The 24828-nt window shown below is 30.2% G+C and overlaps 1 protein-coding gene across 2 annotated transcripts in view; it reads left to right on the top strand.

The window, feature by feature from the left end:
* Positions 1 to 4522: 4522 nt before the first annotated feature.
* Positions 4523 to 24828, top strand: part of LOC135139103 (rabphilin-3A) — a 67470-nt gene continuing 47164 nt past the window's right edge. For both annotated transcript variants that reach the window (XM_064069194.1, XM_064069193.1), the window contains exon 1: positions 4523 to 4933. In XM_064069194.1, coding sequence (XP_063925264.1) covers positions 4857 to 4933 — 77 coding nt within the window. In that variant the 5' untranslated portion in view covers positions 4523 to 4856. The remainder of the gene's footprint in view (positions 4934 to 24828) is intronic.

Genomic DNA, 24828 nt, shown 5'->3' with positions numbered 1-24828 from the left:
AATCTGGAAACTGAAAAATCTAAAATTTCAAAATCGTAAAATTAAAATTGAATTAAATTGAAGAATCGAAAAATAGAAAAGTTGAAAAATCGAAATTTTGAGAAATTGAAACCTAAAAAAAAAGAGAAAACGAAAAATTGAAAAACCAAAAATTGAAAACCGAAAAATCAAAAATTGGAAGAAACATTTTTATAATCGTAAAATTGGAAAATCAAAAAGTCGAGAAATCGAAAATTTGAGAAATTAAAAAATTCAAAAATCGAGAAATCGAAGAATTGGAAAACCGAAAGTTGAAAAATCGAAATATTCAAAAACTCCAAAACTCAAACATCGAAAATTAATAAATCCAAAAATCAAAGAAAATTGAAAAATCTAAAAAGCGGAGATAAATTGGAGAATTAAAAAACTGAAAATTCCAAAATTGAAACATCGAAAAACTGAGAAACTAAAATGTGTAAGAACGAAATATTGAAAAATCAAAAACCCTGCGAATTTGAAAAACGGAACAATTGAAAAACTGAAAAATCGAAAATTGGAGAAATCGAAACAACGAAAAGTCGTGAAATCGATAAAGGGGAAAATATAAAAATCGAAAAATCAGAATACGAAAACTCGAAAAATTGAAAAATCGAGGAATTGTACATCAAAAAGTCGAAAAACCAAATATTTTAAAAATTCAAAAATCCAAAAATCGAGAATCGACAAACCAAAAAATCTAAAATTTAAAATCACTTGAAAAAAAAAACGTCAAGAAATTGAAAAATCCAGAAATTGAAAAATTCCCAGAATGAAATAAAACGAAAAATCGAGACATCGAAAAATTGAAAAACCGAAAATTGAAAAATCGAAAAATCAAAAAATGGAAGAAAAATTTAAAATCGTAAAATTGCAAAATCAAAAAGTTAAGAAATCGAAAATTTCACAAATTGAAAAATTCAAAAAACGAGAAATCGAAAAATTGAAAAACCGAAAATTGAAAAATCGACAAATTAAAAAATTGAAGAAAAATTTAAGAATCGTAAAATTCCAAAATCAAAAAGTTAAGAAATCGAAATTTTGAGAAATTGAAAATTCCGAAACTCAAACATCGAAAATTAATAAATCTAAAAATTTAAACATCGAAAAACTGAGAAACTAAAATGTGAAAGAACAAATATTGAAAAATCAAAACCCTGCAAAATTGAAAAAAGGAAGAATTAAAAAACTGAAAAATCGAAAATTGAAGAAATCAAAACAACGAAAAGTCGTGAAAAGAGGAAAAGATAAAAATCGAAAAATCGGAATACGAAAAGTCGAAAAATTGAAAAATCGAGGAATTGTACATCAAAAAGTCAAAAATCCAAAAATTTTAAAAATTCAAAAATCCAAAAATCGAGAATCGACAAACCAAAAAATCTAAAATTTAAAATGACTCGAAAAACAACATCAAGATATTGAAAAATCCAGAAATTGAAACATTCCCAGAATAAAATATGTAAAACGAAAAATCGAGAAATCGAAAAATTGAAAAATCGAAAAACTGATAATATATCAAAAAAAATGAAAAAGTGAGGAAATCGAAACATCAAACCATTGAAAAGTCGAAACATGCAAAAATTTAAGCATTCGAAAAATTGAAAAATTCCAAAACTGAAATGGCGAAAATTGAAAAATAGAAAAATCGGAGAAAAAATGAAGAATCGGAAAACCTAAAAGTTCCAAAACTGAAACACCGAAAAACTGAGAAAACAAATTGTAAAAGATTGAAATATTGAAGAATTAAAAATCTGAAAAATTGAAAAATGGAAGAATTGAAAAACTGAAAAATCGATAACTCGAGAACACGAAGCAACGAAAAATCGAAAGATCGAGAAAGGGTTAAGTATAAAATTCGAAAACTCGGAATCCAGAAAATCGAAAAATCAAAAGATCGAGCAATTGAACATCAAAAATTCGAAGTAAAAAATTTTTAAAATTCAAAAATCCAAAAATTCAAAAAACGAGAACTCAACAAACCAAAAAATTTAAAATTTAAAATCACTCGTAAAACGTCAAGAAATCGAAATATTCAGATATTGAAAATTTGCCAGAATGAAATAAAATGAAAAATCGAGGAATCGAAAAACCGAAAAACTGATAATATATCAAACAGGAAGTAAAAATGAAAAAAATCGGGAAATCTAAACATTGAAATATCGAAAAATGCAAACTTTAATAATGAAACATCGGAAAAGTTGAAAAACCAAAAAATAGGAAATCTAAAATTTAAAAAATTGAAGAATCGAAAAATTAAGAAATAGAGAAATTAAAAAATCCCAAATGCCGAAAAATCAGACAATCGAAAAGTCTGAAAATTTTACAAATTGAAAGGCCGAAAAATTGAAATTTTAAATAACAATTAAAAAATGGGGAAATCGAAACGTCGAAAAATTAAAATCGAAAAACTAAAAAAACGGGAAATCAAAATCTGGATAAAAAAAATAAAAAAAAAACAAAAATTAAAGAATTGAAAAATTCAGAAACAGAGAAATTCAAAAATTCTAAAACTGCAATGTCGAAAAATCTAAAGCCGAGATATCAGAAAATCGAAGGATCACGAAATCAAAACATTAAAAAATTGAAAAATTTAAGCATTCGAAAAATTGAAAAATCGAAAAACTGAAATATCGAAAAATTAAGAATCGAAAAATCTAAGATTTAAAAAATCGTAAAACTAAAATATCGATAAATTGGAGAATCGAAAAATTAAAAAACTGAGAAATCCATAAATCGAAAAGTTGAAAAATTAAAAAATCAAAAAATGGGGAAGAAAAATTTAAGAATCGTAAAATTGCAAAATAAAAAAGTTAAGAAATCGAAGTCCCAAAACTGAAAATTAAAAAGTTGAAAAATAGAAAATTTGAGAAATTGAAGAATTCAAAAAACGAGAAATCGAAAAATCGATAAATCGAAAAGTCAAAGAAAAATTGAAAAATCGAAAAATCGGACAAAAATTGGAAAATCAAAAAACAGAAAAATTTGAAAACTAAAACATCGTAAAACTGAGAAACTAAAATGTTAAAGACTAAAATATTGAAAAATCAAAAACCTGCAAAATCGAAAAAATGAAGAATTGAAAATCTGACAAATAGAAACATCGAAAAGTCGTAGAAGCAAAAAGAATTGAAAAAGTGAAAATTCGAAAAATTAAGAAATCGGTACAACGAAAAGTGGAGAAATCGAGAAAGGGTAAAATATAAAAACGGAAAAAATCGAAAAAAAATGAAGTAAAAAATTTTTTTAAACGAAAAACCCAGATGTCGAAAAATTGAAAAATCAAAAAATCGGGAGATCCATATATCAAATAAATTAAACAATCTGGAAATCGAAACATCAAAACATTGAAAAATCGAAAAATGCGAAATTTAAAAATTGAACTGGAGAACCGAAAAACTGAGAAAGCGAAAAACTGGAGAATCGAAAAATTGAAAACTAGAGAAATTATTGAAAAGTCCAAAATGTCCAAAAATCGGGAAATCGAAAAATTGAAAAATCAAAAAATCGAAAAATTAAAAAATTTAAAAGTCCTAAAACTTAAATATCGAAAAACAGATAAATTGGAATATCGAAGAATTGAGAAACTAAAATTTGAAAAATGGAAAAACCGTATAACTCGAAAAAGCCAAGAATTAAAAAATCAAAAACTCTAAGAATTGAAAAAATGAAAAATTGAAAAATCGAAAAACCTAAAAGTCGGAAAGTGAAAATTGAGAAAACGAAAAATCGATTAGTCCAAATATCGACAAATCGAAAATTTAGAAACGCCAAGAATTGAAAAATAGAAAAATTTAATATTTGAAAAATTTATTAAAAAAATGGAAAAATCGGAAAACTGAGTAACCGAGAAAATGGAGAAACCGAGAAAATGGAGAAACCGAGAAAATGGAGAAATCTAATATATAGAAAAATCGGGAAATTGAACAATCGAAAAACGGAAAAATCCCAAAACTGAAATATCGAAACATTGAGGAATTAAAAATAAATCGAAAAATTGTTACACAATTTCGATTTTTTTCCCAAAAATCTCGATGTCTAGTATAAAAATTCAACACGGATTCATAAACCATAAGTAGAGTAATTTACGTTATTTAATTTGTTGTATTTAATTTGTGTAAAACTGGATTTATAAATTTTGATTGATTGATTGATTGAACGGGAGAAACATTTTTTCGTACTCTAAGGGTCATGAAACGTCGAGAAAACATAAATGTATCCTTAGATTTACTTGATCTGATTGAGCCATATTAAGCCAAACATTGTAAACACAAAACCACCTCGAATCGCTCCCCTAACCATCCCCAACAACAACACGACATCTCCATCACCGCTTCCACCCCATTCCCGGAAATGCATCTCCACAATTTCCTCGCAATCCGGAAATCCAAAACAAACAGAACCCCCACTTTCAATACTTTTCCCACCCCTTTTCAATTCACTCCAGACGAAAACATTTCCGTCCCCCGATCCATTTTTTAATTACCCGTCGAAACAAATAACCGCAGCACGTCCTTGAGGAGCCTCCGTGCGGGCCCGAAACGTCGTCCTTACACGTATGCTCCCATTGTCACGCTGGCAATCCGACAAAGCAAACGTGTGTATGTGTGAAACAATATCGATCGACGTGACGTCAGAGAGTCGTCGCGACGCCGAGCGAGCAACAGGCGGTGGGTATCAACAGGCGACAGTGTTGTTCCGGAGGCCGACGAGACGGCGGCGGCGGCGTTTCCGGAGCCCGGAGAAAACAGCGTATTTTCGAGTGAGTCGCGGTAGTTCACCGGGGAAGATAAACGAGCAAACAAGACTAAATAAACTCGCAAACAAAGGAGAAGAGGGTAAACATGGTTGATTGTGGATCGAGCGAGACTACCAACAGATTTGTTTGTCCGAACGACAGACAATTAGCGCTTAGAGCTAAGTAAGTTCGAAGGGAGAATTTCTTGGCGCAAGAGAAAGAACTTTTTCGGAGCTTTGCTTAGGTTTTTTTTTTTGGGAGTGCGTCGTCTGCGTTAGCGGAACGAAATGAAATTGGAAAGGAAAAAAGTTCTTTCTCGTGCGTCAAAGTTTGCAAAGTGTTCGCGAAATCAGGACTTTGTTATCTTTTATTTTATTACACTATTGTGCAAGCAGACATGTTTTATGATTAAAAAGTACAATGTTCGATAAATGTTGTAAACATGACGTTATAATCATTATTAGTCAGAATTGTTTACTTTGTGTGTGTTATTTTGGTTATCTAACTTGATGACAACAGAAAAGCTTTACTTTTTTTTTGCTTTATTGATTATTCATTGCGTTTTTTGTGTGTGTGTGGTGATTTTTCGAATCGACAGGATTCTTGCTGACGCTTAATATGATATTTCCGTTAATAACTTTATTTATCTTATAGTAAAATAATAGCATTAATAAAATTATGACAGATCAATCATACTGCTGCTGAATAAAATAAAATAATAAAATAATAAAACCAAAACATATCAGGTAGTCTAAATTATAACATTATACAAAATTTAATAAAAGATCTACCCTTCATAATATCTTGTTTTTATTTATTAATTATTATTTTCAGCAAGTGACGCAAAATGTTAAACGTATATGTGTAGTGTGTCCACAAAGTGACAAAAATTATGCCTCGTCGATTTAATTTTACATAAAAAAATAATGAAATTTCTAGTTGATGATAATACAGTTATGAACTCTATCCTTTTTTTTTACGCCAAGGGTAATTATTATAGGTTATTTGGACAGAACTTTCCCTGCCCTGAAGTTTTTTTGGACTAAAATACTAAATTTCAGTTCTTCAATTTTTCATTTTTTTTTGTTTCTTCAGTTTTTCAATTCAAAATGTTTCGAGTTTTTAAGTTTAAGTTTTTCAGTGTTTCTTCATTTTTCCAACTTGTGAAATTTTCAATTTTTAATTATTCATTTTTTCGATTACTTAATTATTTATTTCTTCAAATTTTTGATTTGCAATTTTTCATTTCGGTTTTATATTTTGTTTATTTTTACAATTTTTCGATTTAACTTTTTTCCGCGATTTTTGTTGTCTTTCCCGCAGTTTTTCGACTCGCATACTTCGATTTTTTATTATTTTTGTTTCTTTAGTTTTTCGACTTCCAATTTTTCGAGTATACATTTTTCAGTTTTTCAATTTTCCAACTTTTTTTGATTTGCAATTTTCACTTGGGTTTTTTATTTTCTTTGTTACTACAATTTTTCGATTTAAATTTTTTTTTGCGATTTTGTTGTCTTTTTGAGTAGAATACATATTTTAGTTTTTCGATTTCTCACTTTTTTTGTTTCTTCAGTTTTTCGACTCGCAATTTTTCTGGTTTTCATTTTTCCAATTTTTGAATTTTTCAATTTTTAATTACTCACTTTTCGATTCTTTAATTTTTCATTTCTTCAAATTTTCGATTTGCAATTTTTCACTTTAGATTTATATTTTCTTTATGTTTACAATTTTTCGATTTTAATTTTTTGCGAGATTTGCAGTCTTTTTCGCTGTTTTTGGACTGGAATATTGCAGTTCTTCACTTTTTCTTTTTTTTTTGTTTCTTTGGTTTTTCAATTAGAAATTTTTCGAGTTTTCAAGTTTAAATTTTTCTGTTTTTCTTCATTTTTCCAACTTGTGTATTTTCCAATTTTTAATTATTCATATTTTTTCGATTGTTTAGTTTTTCATTTCTTCACATTTTTCACTTGTTTTATATTTTCTTTATTTTTACAATTTTTCGATTCAATTTTTTTTTGGATTTTTGTTGTCTTTCCCGCAGTTTTGGTTTGGATTTGCAATTATTTAGTTTTCACTTATGCCATTTTTCGATTCTATAATTTTTCATTTCTTCAAATTTTCGATTTGCAATTTTTCGTTTCGGTTTTTTATTGTCTTTATTTTTACAACTTTTCGATTCAATTTTTTTGCGATTTTTGTTGTCTTCCGCAGTTTTTTTGACTTGCATCCTTCAATTTTTTATTATTTTTATTTTTTTGGTTTTTCGATTTGCAATTTTTCCAGTTTTCCATTTTTCCAACTTTTGAATTTTTCAATTTTTAATTATTCATTTTTTCGATTGCTTATTTTTGATTTTTTTTCAAATTTTTGATTTGTAATTTTTAGTTTCGCTTTTTATATTTTCTTAATTTTTACAATTTTTCGATTTAAATTTTTTTTGCGATTTTTGTTATTTCCCGCAGCTTGCATATTTCAATTCTTCAATTTTTCATTATATTTGTTTCTTCAGTTTCACAATTTGTAATTTTTCGAGTTTGTAAGTTTACATTTTTCAGTTTTTATTTTTCCACACTATTAAATTTTTCAATTTTACGGGTCATAATTTTTAATTTTCTCAAATTGAAAAATCGAAATATTAAAAAACCCCAAGCTGAAATATTGAAAAATTGATAATTCGAAGAAAAATTGAAACATGGAAAAATTGAGAAACTAAAATATGAAAAATCGAAAAATTAAAAAATCAAAAAATCGAAGAATGAAGAAGTGAAAAATCGAAAAATCGAGAAATCCAGAAAGGGTAAAATATATAAAAAGAAAAATCGAAAAGTCTAAAGATCGAGAAAGTGAAAATTGATAAAACCAAATATCCATTAATTCAAAAATCGAGAAACAGAAAATTTAGAAACACCAATAATTGAAAAATAAATAAATTTAAAATTTGAAAAATTGATTCAAAATTCATAATTCAATTCCTCAATTTTTCATTACTTTTGTTTCTTCAGTTTTTCGATTTGCAATTTTTCGAGTTTTCAAGTTTCAGTTTTTCAGTTTTTCAAGTTTCCAAATTTTGATTTTTTCAATTTTTAATTATTCAATTTTTCGATTCTTTAATTTTTTATTTCTTCAAATTTTCCATTTGCAAATTTTCGTTTTGGTTTTACATTTTCTTTATTTTTACTATTTTTCTTTCCCACAGTTTTTTGACTTACAGAATTCAATTCTTGAATTTTTCATTATTTTTGTTTGTTCAGTTTTTGATTTGTAATATCTTGAATTTTCAAGTTTAAATTTTTCAATTTTTCAGTTTTCCAACTTTTGATTTTGGAATTTTTAATTATTCAATTTTTCGATTCTTTCATTTTTCATTTCTTTAAACTAAAAAAAAAACAAGAAGTCTAAAACCCGAAATTGTCGAAAAACTGAAAAATCGACATATTAAAAAACCCAAAACGGAAATATCGAAAAATTGATACATAGAAGAAAATTCAAACATCGAAACCGAAATCTGAAAAATCGACAAACCAAAAAATCAAAAAATCGAAGAACTAAAACAGTGAACAATCGAAATATCCAGAAATCGGAACACCGAAAAGTTGAGAAAGGGTAAAATAAAAAAAATGAAAATCGAAAAGTTTAAAAATCGAGAAAGTGAAAACTGAAAAAGCGAAATATCGATTAATCCAAAAATCGAGAAACAGAGAATTTGAAAAAAATCGAGAAACTGAAGAATCAAAAAACTGAAAAATCCCAAAACTGAAATATCGAAAAATTGAGGAATTAAAAATGAGTAGAAAAATTGTTACACAATTTTGATTTTTTTCCAAAAATCTGGATATCTAGTATACAAATTCAACATTCAATTATATTTTCTTTATTTTTACAATTTTTCGATTAAAATTTTTTTGTTTTGCTATTTTTGTTGTCTTTCCCGCAGCCCTCTTGACTTGCATATTTTGATTCTTTAATTTTTCATTTCTTTCTTTCTTCAGTTTTTCAATTTTCCGACATCTGAATTTTTAATTATTCAATTTTTCGTTTCGGTTTTATATTTTCTTTATTTTTACAATTTCAATTTTTCAATGCTACGATTTTATAATTTCTTGTTTTCCAATTTCAGTTTTTTAATTTTTCATTTCTTTAATTTTTCGATTTTCAGTTTCTAATTTTTCTTTTATTTCTTTAATTTTACGGCACGTAACTCTTCTTCTCTTCGAGTTTTCATTTTAAAATTTTTCAGTTTTTCGATTTTACAGCGCTCACGTTTCAATTTTTAAATTTGGCAATTTTTCAATTTGCAATTTCACGAATTTTCAAATTTAATTTTTCAGTTTTTCGATTTGCGATTTTTCGTTTCGGTTTTTTCATTTTTTCTATTTTTCGGTTTTTTAATGTCCTGGTTTTCTCTTTTTTCAAAGTGAAATTTTTCAATTTTTCGATTTTTTATAATTGAGGTTTTTAATTTTTCGTTTTTGATTAGATTTTTCAGTTTCAGGTTTTTTCAATTTTTCCTTTCCTCAGTTTTTGATTTGCAATTTTTGTAGTTTTCATTTTTTTTTTTATTTTGTAAAAGTAATTATTATTTTTAAAACTGTTCTCTTTTACATTTTTACATTTTTCAGTTATTGGAATTTACAACTTTTTCATTTTTCAATTCCTCGATTTTTTAGTTTTTCGATTTTTAATTTTTCAATTCTCCATCTTTCCGAGTCAAAAATGGAAAAATTGCAAAATTGTACAATTGAAAAATCAAAAGGGAAAAAACAAAAAAGTGTAAAATGAAAATTGAAAAATTCAAAAATTGAAAATCAAGAACTTGAAAAATTGAAAAATCAGATAATTGAGAAATCCAAAATTGCAAAAGTGAAAAAAATAATTGGAAATTCGAGCAATTGAAAAACTGAATAACCGGAAGAAACATTGAAAAACTGAAAATTTGTGATATAAAATCGAGAAAACGGGATTTAAAAAAGCGGAAAAATAGAAAACAAAAATCAAGAACTTGAAAAACTGAGGAAACTAAAAACTGAAAAATCGAAAAATGAAAAATTGCAAATCGAAATATTGAAGAAACGAAAAATCGAAAAATTTGGAAGTCAAGAAATTGCAAAATTAAAAAAATAAAAAAAATGAATCCAGATTTTTCGAGAAATTGTAATATTGAGATTACGCCATCAATTTTTTGGAAGAGGATGAAAAAACGTTTGCAAGATTACAAAGCATTCGGTTTTGCACTTTGAATCTTGAATTGCAAAATATTGTTATACAATTTTGATATCAAATTGAACACGGGTTCATAAACCACATATAAAAATAATATTTACCAATGCAAATTTTGGAGATGACGTCATTCTGTTGTTGGTGGTTCATCCACATTTTGGTTAGCGTTTTACCATCTACACAATCATCCTAAAACACATAAAATTTGAGATGGATCCAGTAGTCTCGGAGATTATTGTCTAATAAAAATTCGGACAGACGACAGACAGATAGGTAGACGGTAACGTACTCTAGGGGTCATGGAACGTCAAGAAACCATAAAAGTAGCCGTCGTCTTTCGCTCAAGAAGTAAAAAATTAGAAAACATTTTTCATTTGCCGAGAATTGGAATTTTTAATTAATTCAATTTTCCCTTCTTTCAGATAGGCAAGAAGACATCGGGCCATAATTCTGGCGTTATCATCCAAAAAATTTTAAAGTTGCTTTTAGAATATATCTTCTGTAAAAACTAAATCGACCTCTTCGAGCTCTTCTCTTAAACTTTATCCATGAATTTTTTGTGCTATTTATTCCTAACTTCAGGAATAAAACTTACGTTACGTACTATTCATTTTAAGTTTTCCACGGGAGTATATTCAACACAAAATAAATCAAGCCTGCAATGAATTTTTTTGTGAGATTACTTACAACGAATTTCAACGTGTAATTTACTCTTGTTGCCTTTCTAAATTAATTTGAATTTTGTGTTTGAGTTTATATTAATTTCAGCGTATTTGTTTTCACGAATTGGAAATTTACACATTCCGATACCCAGTAACCAAATACCTGTGGCATAATATTATTATTATCGACATGTTTTTACTGTAATTAATTACAACAGCGGCGTTTTGAAATTAGCATTGGCCCCCATTATGAAAAAAATATATAAACAACAATGGAACGGGGTCAAATAATACCTCTATTGACAACCCTTTCGATTCTGACAACGACAATAAAAACATTGTACATGTATTACAATTCGTAACAATGTACCTATGTTTGATCAAAAGAGAATATTTTCGAGGCATCGTTAACAAAAGTAGCGTGAACGTTATGTACAAGGTAAAAATTTGTTAATATCTGCCGACATTTTTAATTTCCTGTCGTTTCATTAACGTTTTTACCAAGAAAGATAACAACGATGTGTACTTACTTAAAGAGAAATAATGAGAAAATTTTACATCTATATCCAGTTTTTTATGAGAGTTGTATTCGTGAAAATATAATAATTTACAAATAAATGACTACCAGAAAATAATTGCTCTTTCATGAAACGGGGGAAGTTGGAGCGTACTAATTTAAAAGAAACAAATTCCTAATCCGTATCTTGTGTTGGTTTGAAGCAAAATTAAATTGTTGCTTGTTCCTAGAAGTAATAAAGGCTGTTTTTCAACTTACAGTGGCAAGGAATTTCGTAATCAATTTCTACGCTGCGACGATTATTGCAATATTAGAGTCGAGTTGCGACACAATGATGCTTTCAAGGAAGTATTAAAAAGTAACAAAAAATTTTATACGTCAAAACAATAGTAACATAAAAAAAACTTTCACAAATATTTCATAAATTCATTTAAACCAAATATGAAGCCACCAAAAGGTGTCCTCACATGTACTTACATTCCTCACATAAAGCCCGTATTTCAAGCGACAGGGAAACCCAAAGTTAATGGAATTAATAATAAATCTCATTTAGACAGTATAAACCACAAAGCAAACTTCCCCAGAAGTTCCGAATAACTTACTTATTAACGGAAAGAACTTATTAAGGGTGTCTTTGATAACATTAACTCCATTTCACAAAGCTACGGCTTAACTAGTATAACGTAATTAATTAAAATTCAAATAAACACAGCCACCGTTTCAGAAATTAAGCAAAAAATCTTGCCCAGTTGCTTTACACTGAAAAATAGTTGTTTTGAACTTTATTTAAAATTTCCGTGTTTCAGCATCCACTTCATTTAAATTTAGAAAAGTTTTTTTTCTTTTGATTTTAAACTTTTTTATTGTTGAGATGTTTGCACAAGCAGGCTTTTAACGAGCAGAATGTTTGTTTTTTCTCTTTGAAAACTTGAAAAGTTCATATATTTATTCTAATTTTTAATGGGTACATTTCAAACTCATACAACTATAAATTACGCACCACTGGTGAAATGTTTGTTTGAAGGTTAATAAACCGTGCAAATATTAAATCAGTTTTGTTATAACAGCATATCAGGGTTCAAATTGTCCATCTAGAAAGTCACATGTTTTTACATTTGTTTCTGAGATGCTGAAGTACTATAATCGAGTTCGTCGGCCGACTCTCTACTTTTACTTTTTCTCGACATTTCATGACCCCTAGAGTACGAAGAAATAGGTCTCCCTTTTCCGTCTACTTATCTGTCTGTCCGTTAATAAATCAGTCAATTTATTTTATTGAATAAATCAAGAATTGCAAAACTGAATGCTTTGAAATCTTGCAGATGTCTTAAAGTCATTGTAACCATGGTAAATTGTTAATCAAAATATATCTGTTTATTCCCCCCAAAAAATTGATGACGTTATCTCAAAATTTTGCCAAATAAATGTGCAAAACATGATGAGATTTTACTTGTGATTCATCATTGCATACATATTTTTTATTGATCAAATTAAGAACGAGTAATCAAATTTTCCAGACAATATGAAAATACCAAAGTCTTTATTTAATAAGAGTTACAATACTGATATTCAGAACATTTTGTCGCTTTTAGGTTGCTACTTAATAGTTTTGATCCTCTGTTTTGAAGGGACGAACTCATTCGAATCAAACTCATTTCTACGTGACATTCTTTCGATGTATAAACATAAACAATTTCAAGTTGTTTTTCTTATGGGGGATAACCTAAGGACGTGCAGTAATGGAGCATCGGGCATTTTGGTACCTTCATTTTTGGAAATTAACCGGACCTAGTATAAAGGAGGGCAATCAATATTTGAATTAATAAGTTTTTTCAAAAAAGACAGCGCCTAGACTATAAATCCTGATGCCCAAACTTCTCAAGCAGTAAATTTTGGGGGTGGTTCCTAGGAGGATAAATACCGTCCAATCTGAAAACCTGGAACTTCAAGAAACACCTCTGAATTTTCTCTTTGCAAGATCTAAGTTTTTGATAACTGCATCATGGTGCAACGAAACTGTAAGTTTGGGATTAAACATAATGCCTAAAATCTTTGAAGTAATCAACGTGTTTTAAAATTGAAGTGCTGATGGTATAGTTATTGGTTATGACAAAGTTTCTGCTTGAAAACGTCATTACATGGTATTCATCTAAATTAATGGGAAGGTTATTACAAGCACTCCTATTATAGAATTTATCAATATCTTTTTGAAGTAAGTAGCAGTCATAATTGGAAGATATGCGCCTAAACATTTTTAGGATCAGCAAACAATAACACTTCAGAACCGATTCTTTTTACTACATCATTAATAAAGATGACAAAAAAGAGTGGTCCTAAGACGGAACCTTGTGGAATGCCAGACAATACAGGAACTTTGTCGGAAATGTGGCCAAGATACGTAACACATTGCATTCTCCCTGTTAAATACGATTTAATCAGCTTCACTAAGCTTTCAGAAAACCAAAAGTTGCGTAGTTTAATTAATAAGATTGAATGATCAATTCTGTCAAACGCTTTCAAAAAGTCAGTGTACATCACATCAACTTGTTTAAATTCAAAAGACTCAGACACATATTGAGTGAAACAAACTAAGTTGATAATTGACGTGACGACCTTCCTGTAATAAATCCATGTTGAAAAGTAAGCAATTACGTACATGAAAAAATAAAAACTTATGGAAAATTTCAAAAATTTTTGAAAATTAGTAAGTAAAATGGGACGATAGTTCACAATATCATCCATTTTGCCCTTATTTAAAACAGGAGTGATAATAGAATATCTCCACATATCAGGAAATGATAAAGTTTTAATTATTAAGTAAAAGATAATACATAAAGGATAAGCAAAAACGACAATCATTAAGTAAAAAACCAGGAATATTATCATAACCAAAAGTTAAGTTAGGCTTAGTTGGTAGCATTCATGGACTCCATCAACGAACTCCTTCGAATTGACATTGGCAAAACGAGTGAACCCTGAGCTAATAATACTTATTAGATGCTCATACAACCCAATAACATCCACTCTACTAAAATTCCAACGCTGCAAGGAGGGATGACCATTAATGGTTCTAACTTTAGATTCGCGATGTTTGAAAGAAGCTAACAACGTCGGGTAATGAGAATCCTCTTCCAGAAGAGGATCTTCGCAAGAACTAACGAAACAATGAAGTTAGATAGAACCAGATCAAGATATCTCCCATAACTGTTAGCGATCTTATTATAATGATTGAGTTCAGAAAAGTTAAAAAAAGACATCAACGAGAATAGCTTACCGTAACCAGATTTATCACACAAAGAATCTTTGTCATAATCAGGACGATTGAAATAGCAAATTCAACAATATCATATCATATATGTATATCATCAACCGTAGATTTTGGTGGGATATAGACAATGAAGATGTAGAAAAACTAAAATAACCAACACTGCATTTAGCTCTAAGAATGTCTGTGGAGGTAAGCAAATCAAACCCTTTAGACGCCAAGTCAAGTTGAATAGTTGAAAATTGCAATTTGGATGCAAGAAGAACTCCTCCACTTCTAGTTACATTAGTTCTGTCAAAATTTCTGTCTGATTTGAGAACTATATATAATTATTAGGGCAAAATTCAGAATTAAGCACAGAATTAGAAAGCCAAGTTTCTGTAAGGCAGAGAAAATCAAAATCACAACACAACAAAGATTGATAGAGTTCATGTAGACGTTTAAATCTAGTTATGTCCTGACATCCAAGAAGTACACCGCCATCTTTAAGATTTTTTACTTTGCTAACAGAGGATGCGACACAATTAATATTAGTCATAAAGTCAGATTTAATCTTATTGATAGTCTGAGATTTATCTTTAGGACGAACAATAACTGTATTCTTATTTATACTTTTCGCTAATGTTTCCAGATAAAACTTCTTGGTTGAAGTAGCAGAGGGCGTGAACACATGATCAGGAGTTTTATTTGAACTATATTCTAATTGCTTAATTGCTAGAAGCCAGACTTAAGAGAATCAATTTGCCTAATAAGAGGCTGCAATTCCTTATTTATAATGTTGGTAACCAAATTTTTTAATGTAGCAACAGAGATTTAAACTATTTCATCATCAGCAGAAAAGCAGAATCAGTTATCCCTTTGTTAGCCTTGAGAAGAGTATAGATACAGATTTTAGTAGAGTTTTTAGATATACTTTGGAAAAGAGTTGTGACACGAAACGTCAAAATAATGGTAAATTTTATTTTACTATGCTGGCTGTTGGAACCCAAGCTGGTCAGGTCCGTTTTGTTACAAAAAAAAAGACACGCGGTCCGACTCAAAAGTATGTTTATTTGTAATGTCTCAAGTGGACTGTACATACAGGGTGAGTTTCACCCGCTTGGGCTGCGATCCAGTTGGCGCTTGCGCGCTTACAATTCACGCTTAAACACTGGCTGCGGATGTTTTTTTTGTCATGTTTTGACAAATTGTAATTGTCATTTAGTACATAAACGTGGAAGAGAATAGTAATATCCGTTCGCAAAACTCCCGCACTGTCAGTGTCAGATTTGGAAAAAATGACCTGAGTGTACTCAGTGGTGAGATGCGAAAAACCTGTACAATATGTTGCAAAACTGCAATCTAGTGACAAATTAGTAACTAAAAATAACTTGTCAAATAAAAATGTCAAAAGCACATTAATTGAAGTTTTTTATCAATTCAAGTAAAGAAAGAGTATGACACACGAACGACAACGAAAGCTTTTTTTGAATAATATATATTTTTGACCTTACTGTCCACTTCTACGCTTCTGGTGCTACAATTTGTTTGAATTACTGACAAGTTCTTTAAACACATTGAACACTTCAGCAACTCAAAAAGGCAAAATAGTTAATAAACATTTGATTTTTCATTCATTAATTTTGAAAATTTGAAATTCAAGGCGGTAATCATATAAACTTAAAAATCTTTTAGGGGATTATTTCTCATACCAACAGAATGTCATTCTGACAGTGCGGGAGTTTTGCGAACGGATATTAGTCGTCTGCGGTGTACGAAAACTGTAAAAATACAGAAGCAAAATGCCCCGAAAACAAGATTTTACTTAAGAAATGGAGAGAACAGATCCCAACAATATCCATCCACCTTGAGAAATTGGTAAAAGGGCTTACATCTGCGAGGTTGCCCAAAACTGTATTTTCCATCTAATACTTGGTCAACAGGTTCACTTCAAAAAAGAAAATTTTATATTTGCAGTCAATGCAAAATATGTGACAACGCAATTCCAACCATTTATAATCTGGCTGAATTTACGTCAAAATGACCGGTTCTTGGCAAAAAAAAAATGTTATTAATGTACTTCAGCAGACTATTTTCGAAAAAGACAACCTCATCAAAAAACCGCAAAATGAAAAAAAGTTACAAGAAAAAATAACGCGGGGTGCTGAAAAAGAAATAAATGTTTTGAAAGCAAAAATTTCTAGTTTAGAAGGGCACCTGGTAAATTACAAAAATAACGACGATGCATAAAACAGAACTATAAAAGGGATTTTCAACGAAAACCAAATTCAAAATTTACGTGTTAAACGTAAACAACTAAAACGGTGGAACAACAAAACAATAGAAGAAGCTATTAAAACAAAATTTGTTTGTGGAACGTCAGGACATACCTATATCTTCTAAATATAAATTTTCCGTTACCTTCAAATAGAACCCTATGCCGTAAAATTCAGCACATACCGTTTTCACCAGGAATTTTACATGAAATTTTTACCGATTTAACAATCAAAATTCAAAATTTTAATGATTAGGAAAGAGATTATTGTTTATTTTTAAGTGAAGCAGCAATCAATCCAGGTGAAGAATACTGTTTTGGGAAAGAACATTAACAAATTTAAATGAACTCTCTACCCTTAGGTACTTTTGTAATTTTTTCATTGTTATTTTGATTAAAGAAGTAACAATTTTCACTTATTTTATTTAATATAGAGGCACATGGATCTAAACATTTTCTACTGAGATTATTCTACATATCAGAGCAAATATTCATGATGGAAATGTGAGGACGTTGTGAAAGCACTGTTTATTATAGAGTAGTAGCTAGAGAACCTACTAAGCATGCTTCAAATTTCTTACCACGGTGCTGATTACCTTCTCAGTTCGTTAAATTACAAAATGTTCTTTTGACCAGAAGAAAAACGATTAGACACTGACAATGTGATACCCTCTCCAAATTTTACGTTGAGAACAACGACAGTACTTAGGTACAGAATGGTATTCAAACTTAACTACAATATGTAACATAATTTCATAAAGTGTAAATCAGAATGATTAGGTATTCCGTATTTTTCTGTTTTACCAGAGATGCCAGTTGCAACTTGTAATAAGAAGTACTTAACCGCATAACACTGCTTCTTCTTAAATACTAGGTACTGTCAATGTCAGTACTGTCAACAAAATTTCAAAAAAACCATTTGGACCACTACGCCACTGTTTGAAAATGTAACTTAACCTATAAATTTCTTTTGAAGTTTTTGAAACTAAATCACTAAATTAGATAAAGACAGCAATCACTATTTCATAACTGACCATCATGTAACAAAGATAGAGACAGAAAAAGTCCGTGTCACAACTCCTTTCTAAAGTATATCTAGGGACTCTAAGTTTTAGTTTTCTGTCTCTGTCAGCCAAATTTTCATTGGCGGTACGTACAATGACAATGATTGGAAATAACTTCGTCACCAAAATAGGTTGACGCTGTGAATAAGTAGTAAGAGATACGAGTATCAAATTATGCTCCAATTCTATGTTTTAAGGCATGAACCAGTAGATTGTATTATCGAAGAACAAAATTATACATCAACTTTCAGATTTCAGCTAAATATGTAATGGTAAATCACCATGAAAATCATGTTTAACATTTATCAGAAGCTAATTAAAATGGCGTCGGCTAACGGTCGCGAATAAAAGATTCTGTGTTTCGATTAGTTCATTATCTGAAAGTGTCAATGACATGAAAAAAGTCATCGCTCATTTGGTTAGTGAGAACAAAAAACTGAGACATGAAATAGATAAATTAACGACGGAAAGCAACAAACATCATGTAATCCGTTGATAAATATTGAAGACTCAACTATTGATGAGGCGATGAAACGTATTCGTCGTTCTAATAACGTTGTCATTAGTGGTATTCCCGAACCGGGGTGTGCCACCCTAGAGGAGAAAAAAAATTCTGATAAACTAACTGTTACAAATTTTATATTATCAGTCATCCCTACTTTTACTAATGATCATATCATATCTGTGTTTCGTGTGGGCCAAAATAATAATAATAATCGTTCTAGGCTTATAAAAGTTGTACTTGACAGTCCAATGATAGTAAACAAATTAGTTAAACGAAGAGGCAATGATGGTATATTTTGCAACAAGGACCTCACTAGACATCAACAAAATCAGGCTTATGTGACTCGCAAAGAATTTAAACAGCGATTAGATAATGGTGAGACAGAAATCAAAATTAAGTACATAAATGGTATGCCTAAAATAGTCAAAGTTGTTCAAGAATAAAACAAGTAAGTTGCATCCAACGGGATAGTGATTGTTTTAAACTTTTTGTACCCTACCAGAATGTTCGTGGACTTAATTCTAAAATGTCTCAATTTTATGTAAATTCTATACTGGCGTCTTATGACTTGATTCTATTAACAGAGACTTGGCTATCTGATTCTGTCAGCTCAAGTGAAATTTGTGGAGATAATTACAATGTTTTCCGTTCATCTAAGGGTAGAAAAGGTAGAGGAGTGCTGACTGATGTTAACTGCAAAATTTCTGCTCAATGTATATGTGTGACTTCTCCATTTGAGGAAATTGATATTTTAGTAGTTAAGTTGTGCTACTGCTCTGAACCTTTAATCGTCATAAATCTCTACATTCCTCCTGGCAGTCAGACGCAACTCAATGAAAGTGTCTTCGAATATTTGGAAGAATCCCATATCACGGGGATGACTCTGATTGCTGGTGACTTCAATATTCCGGAATATTTCGCAACCACTAGATATGCTCAAAATCCTTCATCTGTTTGCCAAACTCTCAACCAGTTCATAGATTATAATGAATTACGCCAGAATAATTTTGTTAAGAACCGTAACAACAGAATTCTTGACATCGTATTGTCCTCTGAAAAAATAAAATGTAATGTGGATCACATGGAGGAGCCCTTTGTTGCTGAGGATCCGCATCATCCATCTTTAGGTGTGGAATTGACTGTTGAAACCAAGCAGGAAGTAGTTTTTGAAGCACAACGTGATTCTGTTCGTTACAACTTTAGAAAAGCAGATTTTCACAGCTTATATGATGCAATGTTAAAAACAGATTGGTCCGATATTCTAGAGATTAATGATGTAAATGAAATCTGTACTTTATTATATACGAAACTGCATGTGCTTTGTGATACCAATGTTCCTAAAACCACTTCTGCTCGGCATAACTTTCCCTGTTGGATTTTACCAAGTACTGTTAAAATGATTGAAAAGAAAGACCGCTTATGGAAATTATATAAGAAATGTCACCTCTTATCGAAAAAGGATCGGAAATTGGAGAAAGAGATCAAGTCACAAATTAAGACTGATTTTCATAATTTTATTAAGTCCACAGAGGACAATGTTAAATCGGATCCTAAAAAATTCTATATTTTTTCAAGAAAAGGGAACACGCATATACTGGGAAGAAATATCGTCTCTTGTCAACGTCCCGCGACATCGTGAATGCTTTTGCTGAGCATTTTAGTGGTGTATTTATTCCATCAAATAATTCTACAAATGATGTCGACCATGTTGTCACTCAACCTTTCGGTGAAAATAAATCCTGTGATAAAGCCTGCGACGATAACTGTGATAAATGCTGTGATCTTTTTCCGTGTTGTTACGTAAATGTTCTACATCGTTTTAATACAAACGACTGTGATATTCTACAAGCTGCTAAAAAATTGAAGCCGAATCTAACCAGTGGAGATGATGAAATTCCTGCATTTCTCGTCCGAGATTGTATAAGCTCTCTATTAACACCGCTTTGTCATCTTTATAACGCCATAATTTCCACCTCCACGTTCCCAGAATGTTGGAAGATTGCTAGAGTTACTCCAGTATTTAAATCTGATGCTAAAGATCATGTAATTAACTATAGGCCCATTGCAATTATATTAAATTTTGCTAAGAATTTTCAATGCATTTTAGTTAAGTATGTATACAGTCATGTAAAACAATTAATTGCAACTCAGCAGCATGGTTTTATATCAGGTAGATTGACTGCAACTAATCTATGTAACTTTACACAAAAATTATCCAACTCTTTAGATTTAAAGCAGCAAGTTGATGTTGTGTATACAGATTTGTCTAAGGCGTTTGACAAAGTGAATCATATTTTACTACTCAACAAACTTGTTGCCATGGGTCTATGTTAAGAAGTAGTCCAACTATTCAAGTCGATACTTGTAGGTCAAAAACAGTATGTGCAATATCAGAACTGTAAATCTTATATTTATGAATGTAACACAGGTGTCTGCCAGGGCTCAAATATGGGACCGTTGTTGTTTACAATTTTTGTTAACGATGTAATTTCTCTGATAAATAATCAATGTGATGTCTATATGTATGCCGACGATGTCAAAATTTTAAAGGTCATAAGTAATGAGTACGATTGCTTTGTATTGCAGAGTATTGTGAATAAGTTTTTTGAATGGTGTCTTGAGAATAAATTAGAAGTGAATGTTAATAAATGTAGAATTATGTCATATAGTCGTAAAGTTAATACTATTTTGTTCAATTACAAGATAAATGATTAGTCACTAATTAGGTGTACCTACTGAGTTTAAAGACCTGAGAGTTGTGATGGATCAGTCTTTATCATTCACACCACATATTACACATATTAGTGAAAAGGCGATGAGAATACTAGGTTTTATAATACGTAACACAAAGGATTTCACCAATGTTGACTGTATTGTAATGCTTTATTGTGCGTATGTTAGGTTTGTTTTAGAATATTGTTGAATCATCTGGAATCCTTTTTATATTACACTCGAAAAAATTTGTTTTTATGTTCCCCGTTCAGGATCTAGGAATCCGAGAACTTTCCTGTGTGATATGGCTCGCACTAATCAACATTATTATTCACCAGTTAACAATATGTGCAGAATATACAATAGCATACAACACCTATGTGATATATTTGTAGAGTGTCAAAATGAATTTATTGCTGGCGTTAAATTAGCATTATATTAAAAAAAAATTGGGTTAAGTTTACTATTAGTTATTATTATGTCCTATGTGGGCGATTTTCTGAAAATAATTTCTAATTTTACTTTGACATTTGGATTTTGCATGATTAATCCAAAGACGCGATCGTCGAACTTTGACAATGCAACGGAACATTTCGCAACAAATCGGCACGGGCGCGAATTTCAAAATACGATTTTTAAAACCTTTTTACAGTGAATGAGCGCGATGCAACGCAACGATTTGAAAAAAATACTGGCCGGTAATCCTCTTCGACCTCCACAAAGGCATCACTCAATAATAGCTTTAAAGTGATCTGGGGAGATATTATAAAATAAAAACCAATTCCCATGTTAATTCCCTATATCCTGACTTGGATGCGGCAAGCTGTATAATCCCCGCACTTACATCAAAATTTATTAAATTACATGCTAAAGAAACTTTCATTTTGTTAGAATGATTCAGATTGTACAAATCACTACTTAATTTTGGTGCTAATTTTCGAAATCTTCTTGAAATTCCGCAAAGTCTTCAATGTATTTAACGTTAACCTCCTTGCTTGGTAATGCATATTTATTAACAAACTCGTCCGGAATTATTATAATTTTGTTATTTACCAATGCAGACCTAATATTTTTGTAAATGTTAGAAGAATCTGCCATTAAATATAATATATATTTGCACAACATTTTCAATAAAAAAGTTTTATTTTAAGCAAAAAAGCGTTAAATAAGCATAACACTTTGATTAAAATAGTTTTATTTTAAGCAAAAAAGCATTAAAAACATAATCATATTACAAATCAAAGAACACTTCTTAGAACTTTGGATAAAATATTATTACAATAATCCTAGACTTTATATTTTACACACGTATTTCAGTTTTCTTTAAAACAATTTACGATTGTAATATGTTCCAAGTTGTCCACTGTAAAATTTTTTCGCCGATCATTTAAAATGTGTTTAAAATTGGAGAATTTGCGTTCAACATCCACACTCGTTGTTGGCGCAAATTTGAATTTTGCAACTAATGTTGAATCTAACTCCAAATTTTCCACCTTCTGGACTTGTAAAACACGAGCAACGTCGGAAAGAACACCGAAACCTGCATTTTTATTTAACACTTCGTCAATTTTTTGAGATACTCTAATAGTGCCAGTATCACCCCTTACTGCGTTTGCTTGTTGTTTAAATTATTTCACTAAGTTTATGGCATCTACCAACAACATGTTGGGTTTTTCTAACTTTTCTATTACCTCACATACGAATTGATAATTGCTTCTTAGAAAAGCTAGATCTTGTCGCAAATCTTTGTTTTCCAAAATATTTATGCAATCTTTAATCGATTGAGAAGAATCTTCGCTAAACTCCGTAACTACTTCTTCAAATTCTTTGATATATTTGTCATAATAAAGTGTGGCCTGTAACCATGTTCCCCACATCGTTATAATCGGCTCTGGGGGCAATGGTATGTTTGGAAATTTTTCCTTAAAATATTGCACTCTTAGTGGGGCTTTAACAAAAATCTTTTTACCATTTGCCACTAATTTATTAACAGTAGGAAACTGCAAACGTATTCCTTCAGCCACTCTGTTTAAACCGTGGGCAATGCAAGTAGAGTGAATTAAATTGGGGTACAATATTTTTAGATTATTCCCTGCTTTCAACATATAACGAGCTGCATCCGAGATCATCAATAAAATTTTATTCGCCGGTACGGCATTTGGCAAAAATAGTGACGTAAGACTGTCATTTACAAATTTGGTAATCGTATTGCCATTTGTTTTATCTAACATTTTCAAACTTACTACATACCCTCCACTAGGGAAATTTTCATTTAAGATTCCAACAATTAAACTTGCCACGTATCTTCCACAACTATCGGTTGTTTCATCGACAGCGAACCATAAATAATTATCTCCAATGCGATGTTTAATTTCGTTGTAAACTTGTTGAAACACTGGGCCTATATAATTTTTTCGGAGAGTACTTTCAACCGGAATATGTCGATTGCAGTGTTTTTCAAGGAATTCTTGAAGGGGGCCATTCTCCAATTTTTTTAAAGGTATATTGGACTGGATCATTTTACATAAATCGAAATTAAACTGAAACTGCTCATCTTTTGTGGAAGTAGATGCAACAGATTCATGTATGGTCTGCTGTTTAATTTTAGAAACTTCAAAGATTTTCTTCCTTTCTACATGAAGAGTCGTTCTGACATGTTGCGTCACGTTATATTTTTTATCACTTTGAATCTAAAACAAGGTACATATACAGGGTTAACAAAGGAAAATAGATTAAAAAAAATTAGTGGGCTTACGGTTTTCACACAAGCTCTGCAGAATATTTTGTTGTTTTCTAATTTCAATTCTGGAATATCCCATATCCACTCATCCGGCGTCGATTTTACTTTCGGCATTCTTTTAAAATATTAGTAATATTACCAAAAAGAACTCAACATGTAACAAGGGAGAACCACGTATAACACTGTACTACGACAGATGCGATAGGCTGATGGTTGTGAAATAAACGGTTCATTTACTTAAAAAATTCCATTAGAAAAATTTTAAGGTAGGTAGTTGGGTACAATAATCCTTTTTTCTAGAAAATCTTCAACGGTTTTGCCGCAAAATGCCGAAAAAGAACATCTGGTTAAAAGCTTTAATTCATTATCAACGGAAATAAGGATTTAAAGTCATAAAATCTATGGAGTATTTTTCCAATCCTACAATGAAATTTTATTACCCAAACGACCGGAACCTATTCACAGAAAGGGTTTTGAGTAAGTGTACTTCAATGGTCAAGTCCAGGTAAAATGCATACGATCCGATACGCCTAACAAACAAGTATTTGTCATCCCAACCAGGCCGGCATTTAAACAAAATATGCATTAAAACTCATATTCTTCGAAAAAAGCATTAAATAATCATGTAAGTTTTAATATGCATAAAATTGAAAAAAAACAAATAAGCATAAAAAAAAATGTGTCAAATGACTCCAAATTTTATCATAGTTACAGATATAAAAAGTTTTGAATTGCTTAAGAATGAGTGGCTATCGCTGAAAAGTTTTCCAGGGTTTCATATCCTAGTATGGTAGAGGAAGCTGTGCAGTATTGTTTTCCAGGCGTTAAAGCCGTCTCATCTAAATATAAACAACAGTCTTTAACATAGTCTTTAAAATCTTTAACTTTTAAATTTAAATAACAAAAAATTTTGGCTAATATGTCTGGGTAGAATTTGATATGCTCTATTTTGCTACGTATTGTACGCGAATATGGTAATAAATAATTTAATTTTAATAAAGATTCATAACCTGAAGAACCACAAGAAAATTTAATGGACACTGCTTTTTCTACAGTCTCGAGGCTCCACCTCCTCAATTTTTTTTTTTATTTAAGTGTATTTGTAATTACTTCTTTATTCACTCCAAAATCATTGTCATTAA

This window comes from Zophobas morio, unplaced genomic scaffold (genome assembly GCF_036711695.1).
Source record: "Zophobas morio isolate AGI-343-1 ecotype UQ-CSIRO unplaced genomic scaffold, CSIRO_AGI_Zmor_V1 ptg000030l, whole genome shotgun sequence".
In the NCBI taxonomy this organism is placed as follows: domain Eukaryota; kingdom Metazoa; phylum Arthropoda; class Insecta; order Coleoptera; family Tenebrionidae; genus Zophobas; species Zophobas morio.
The sequence above is the reverse complement of the archived record's forward strand: the minus strand, read 5'-3'. Positions and strand labels throughout refer to the sequence as shown.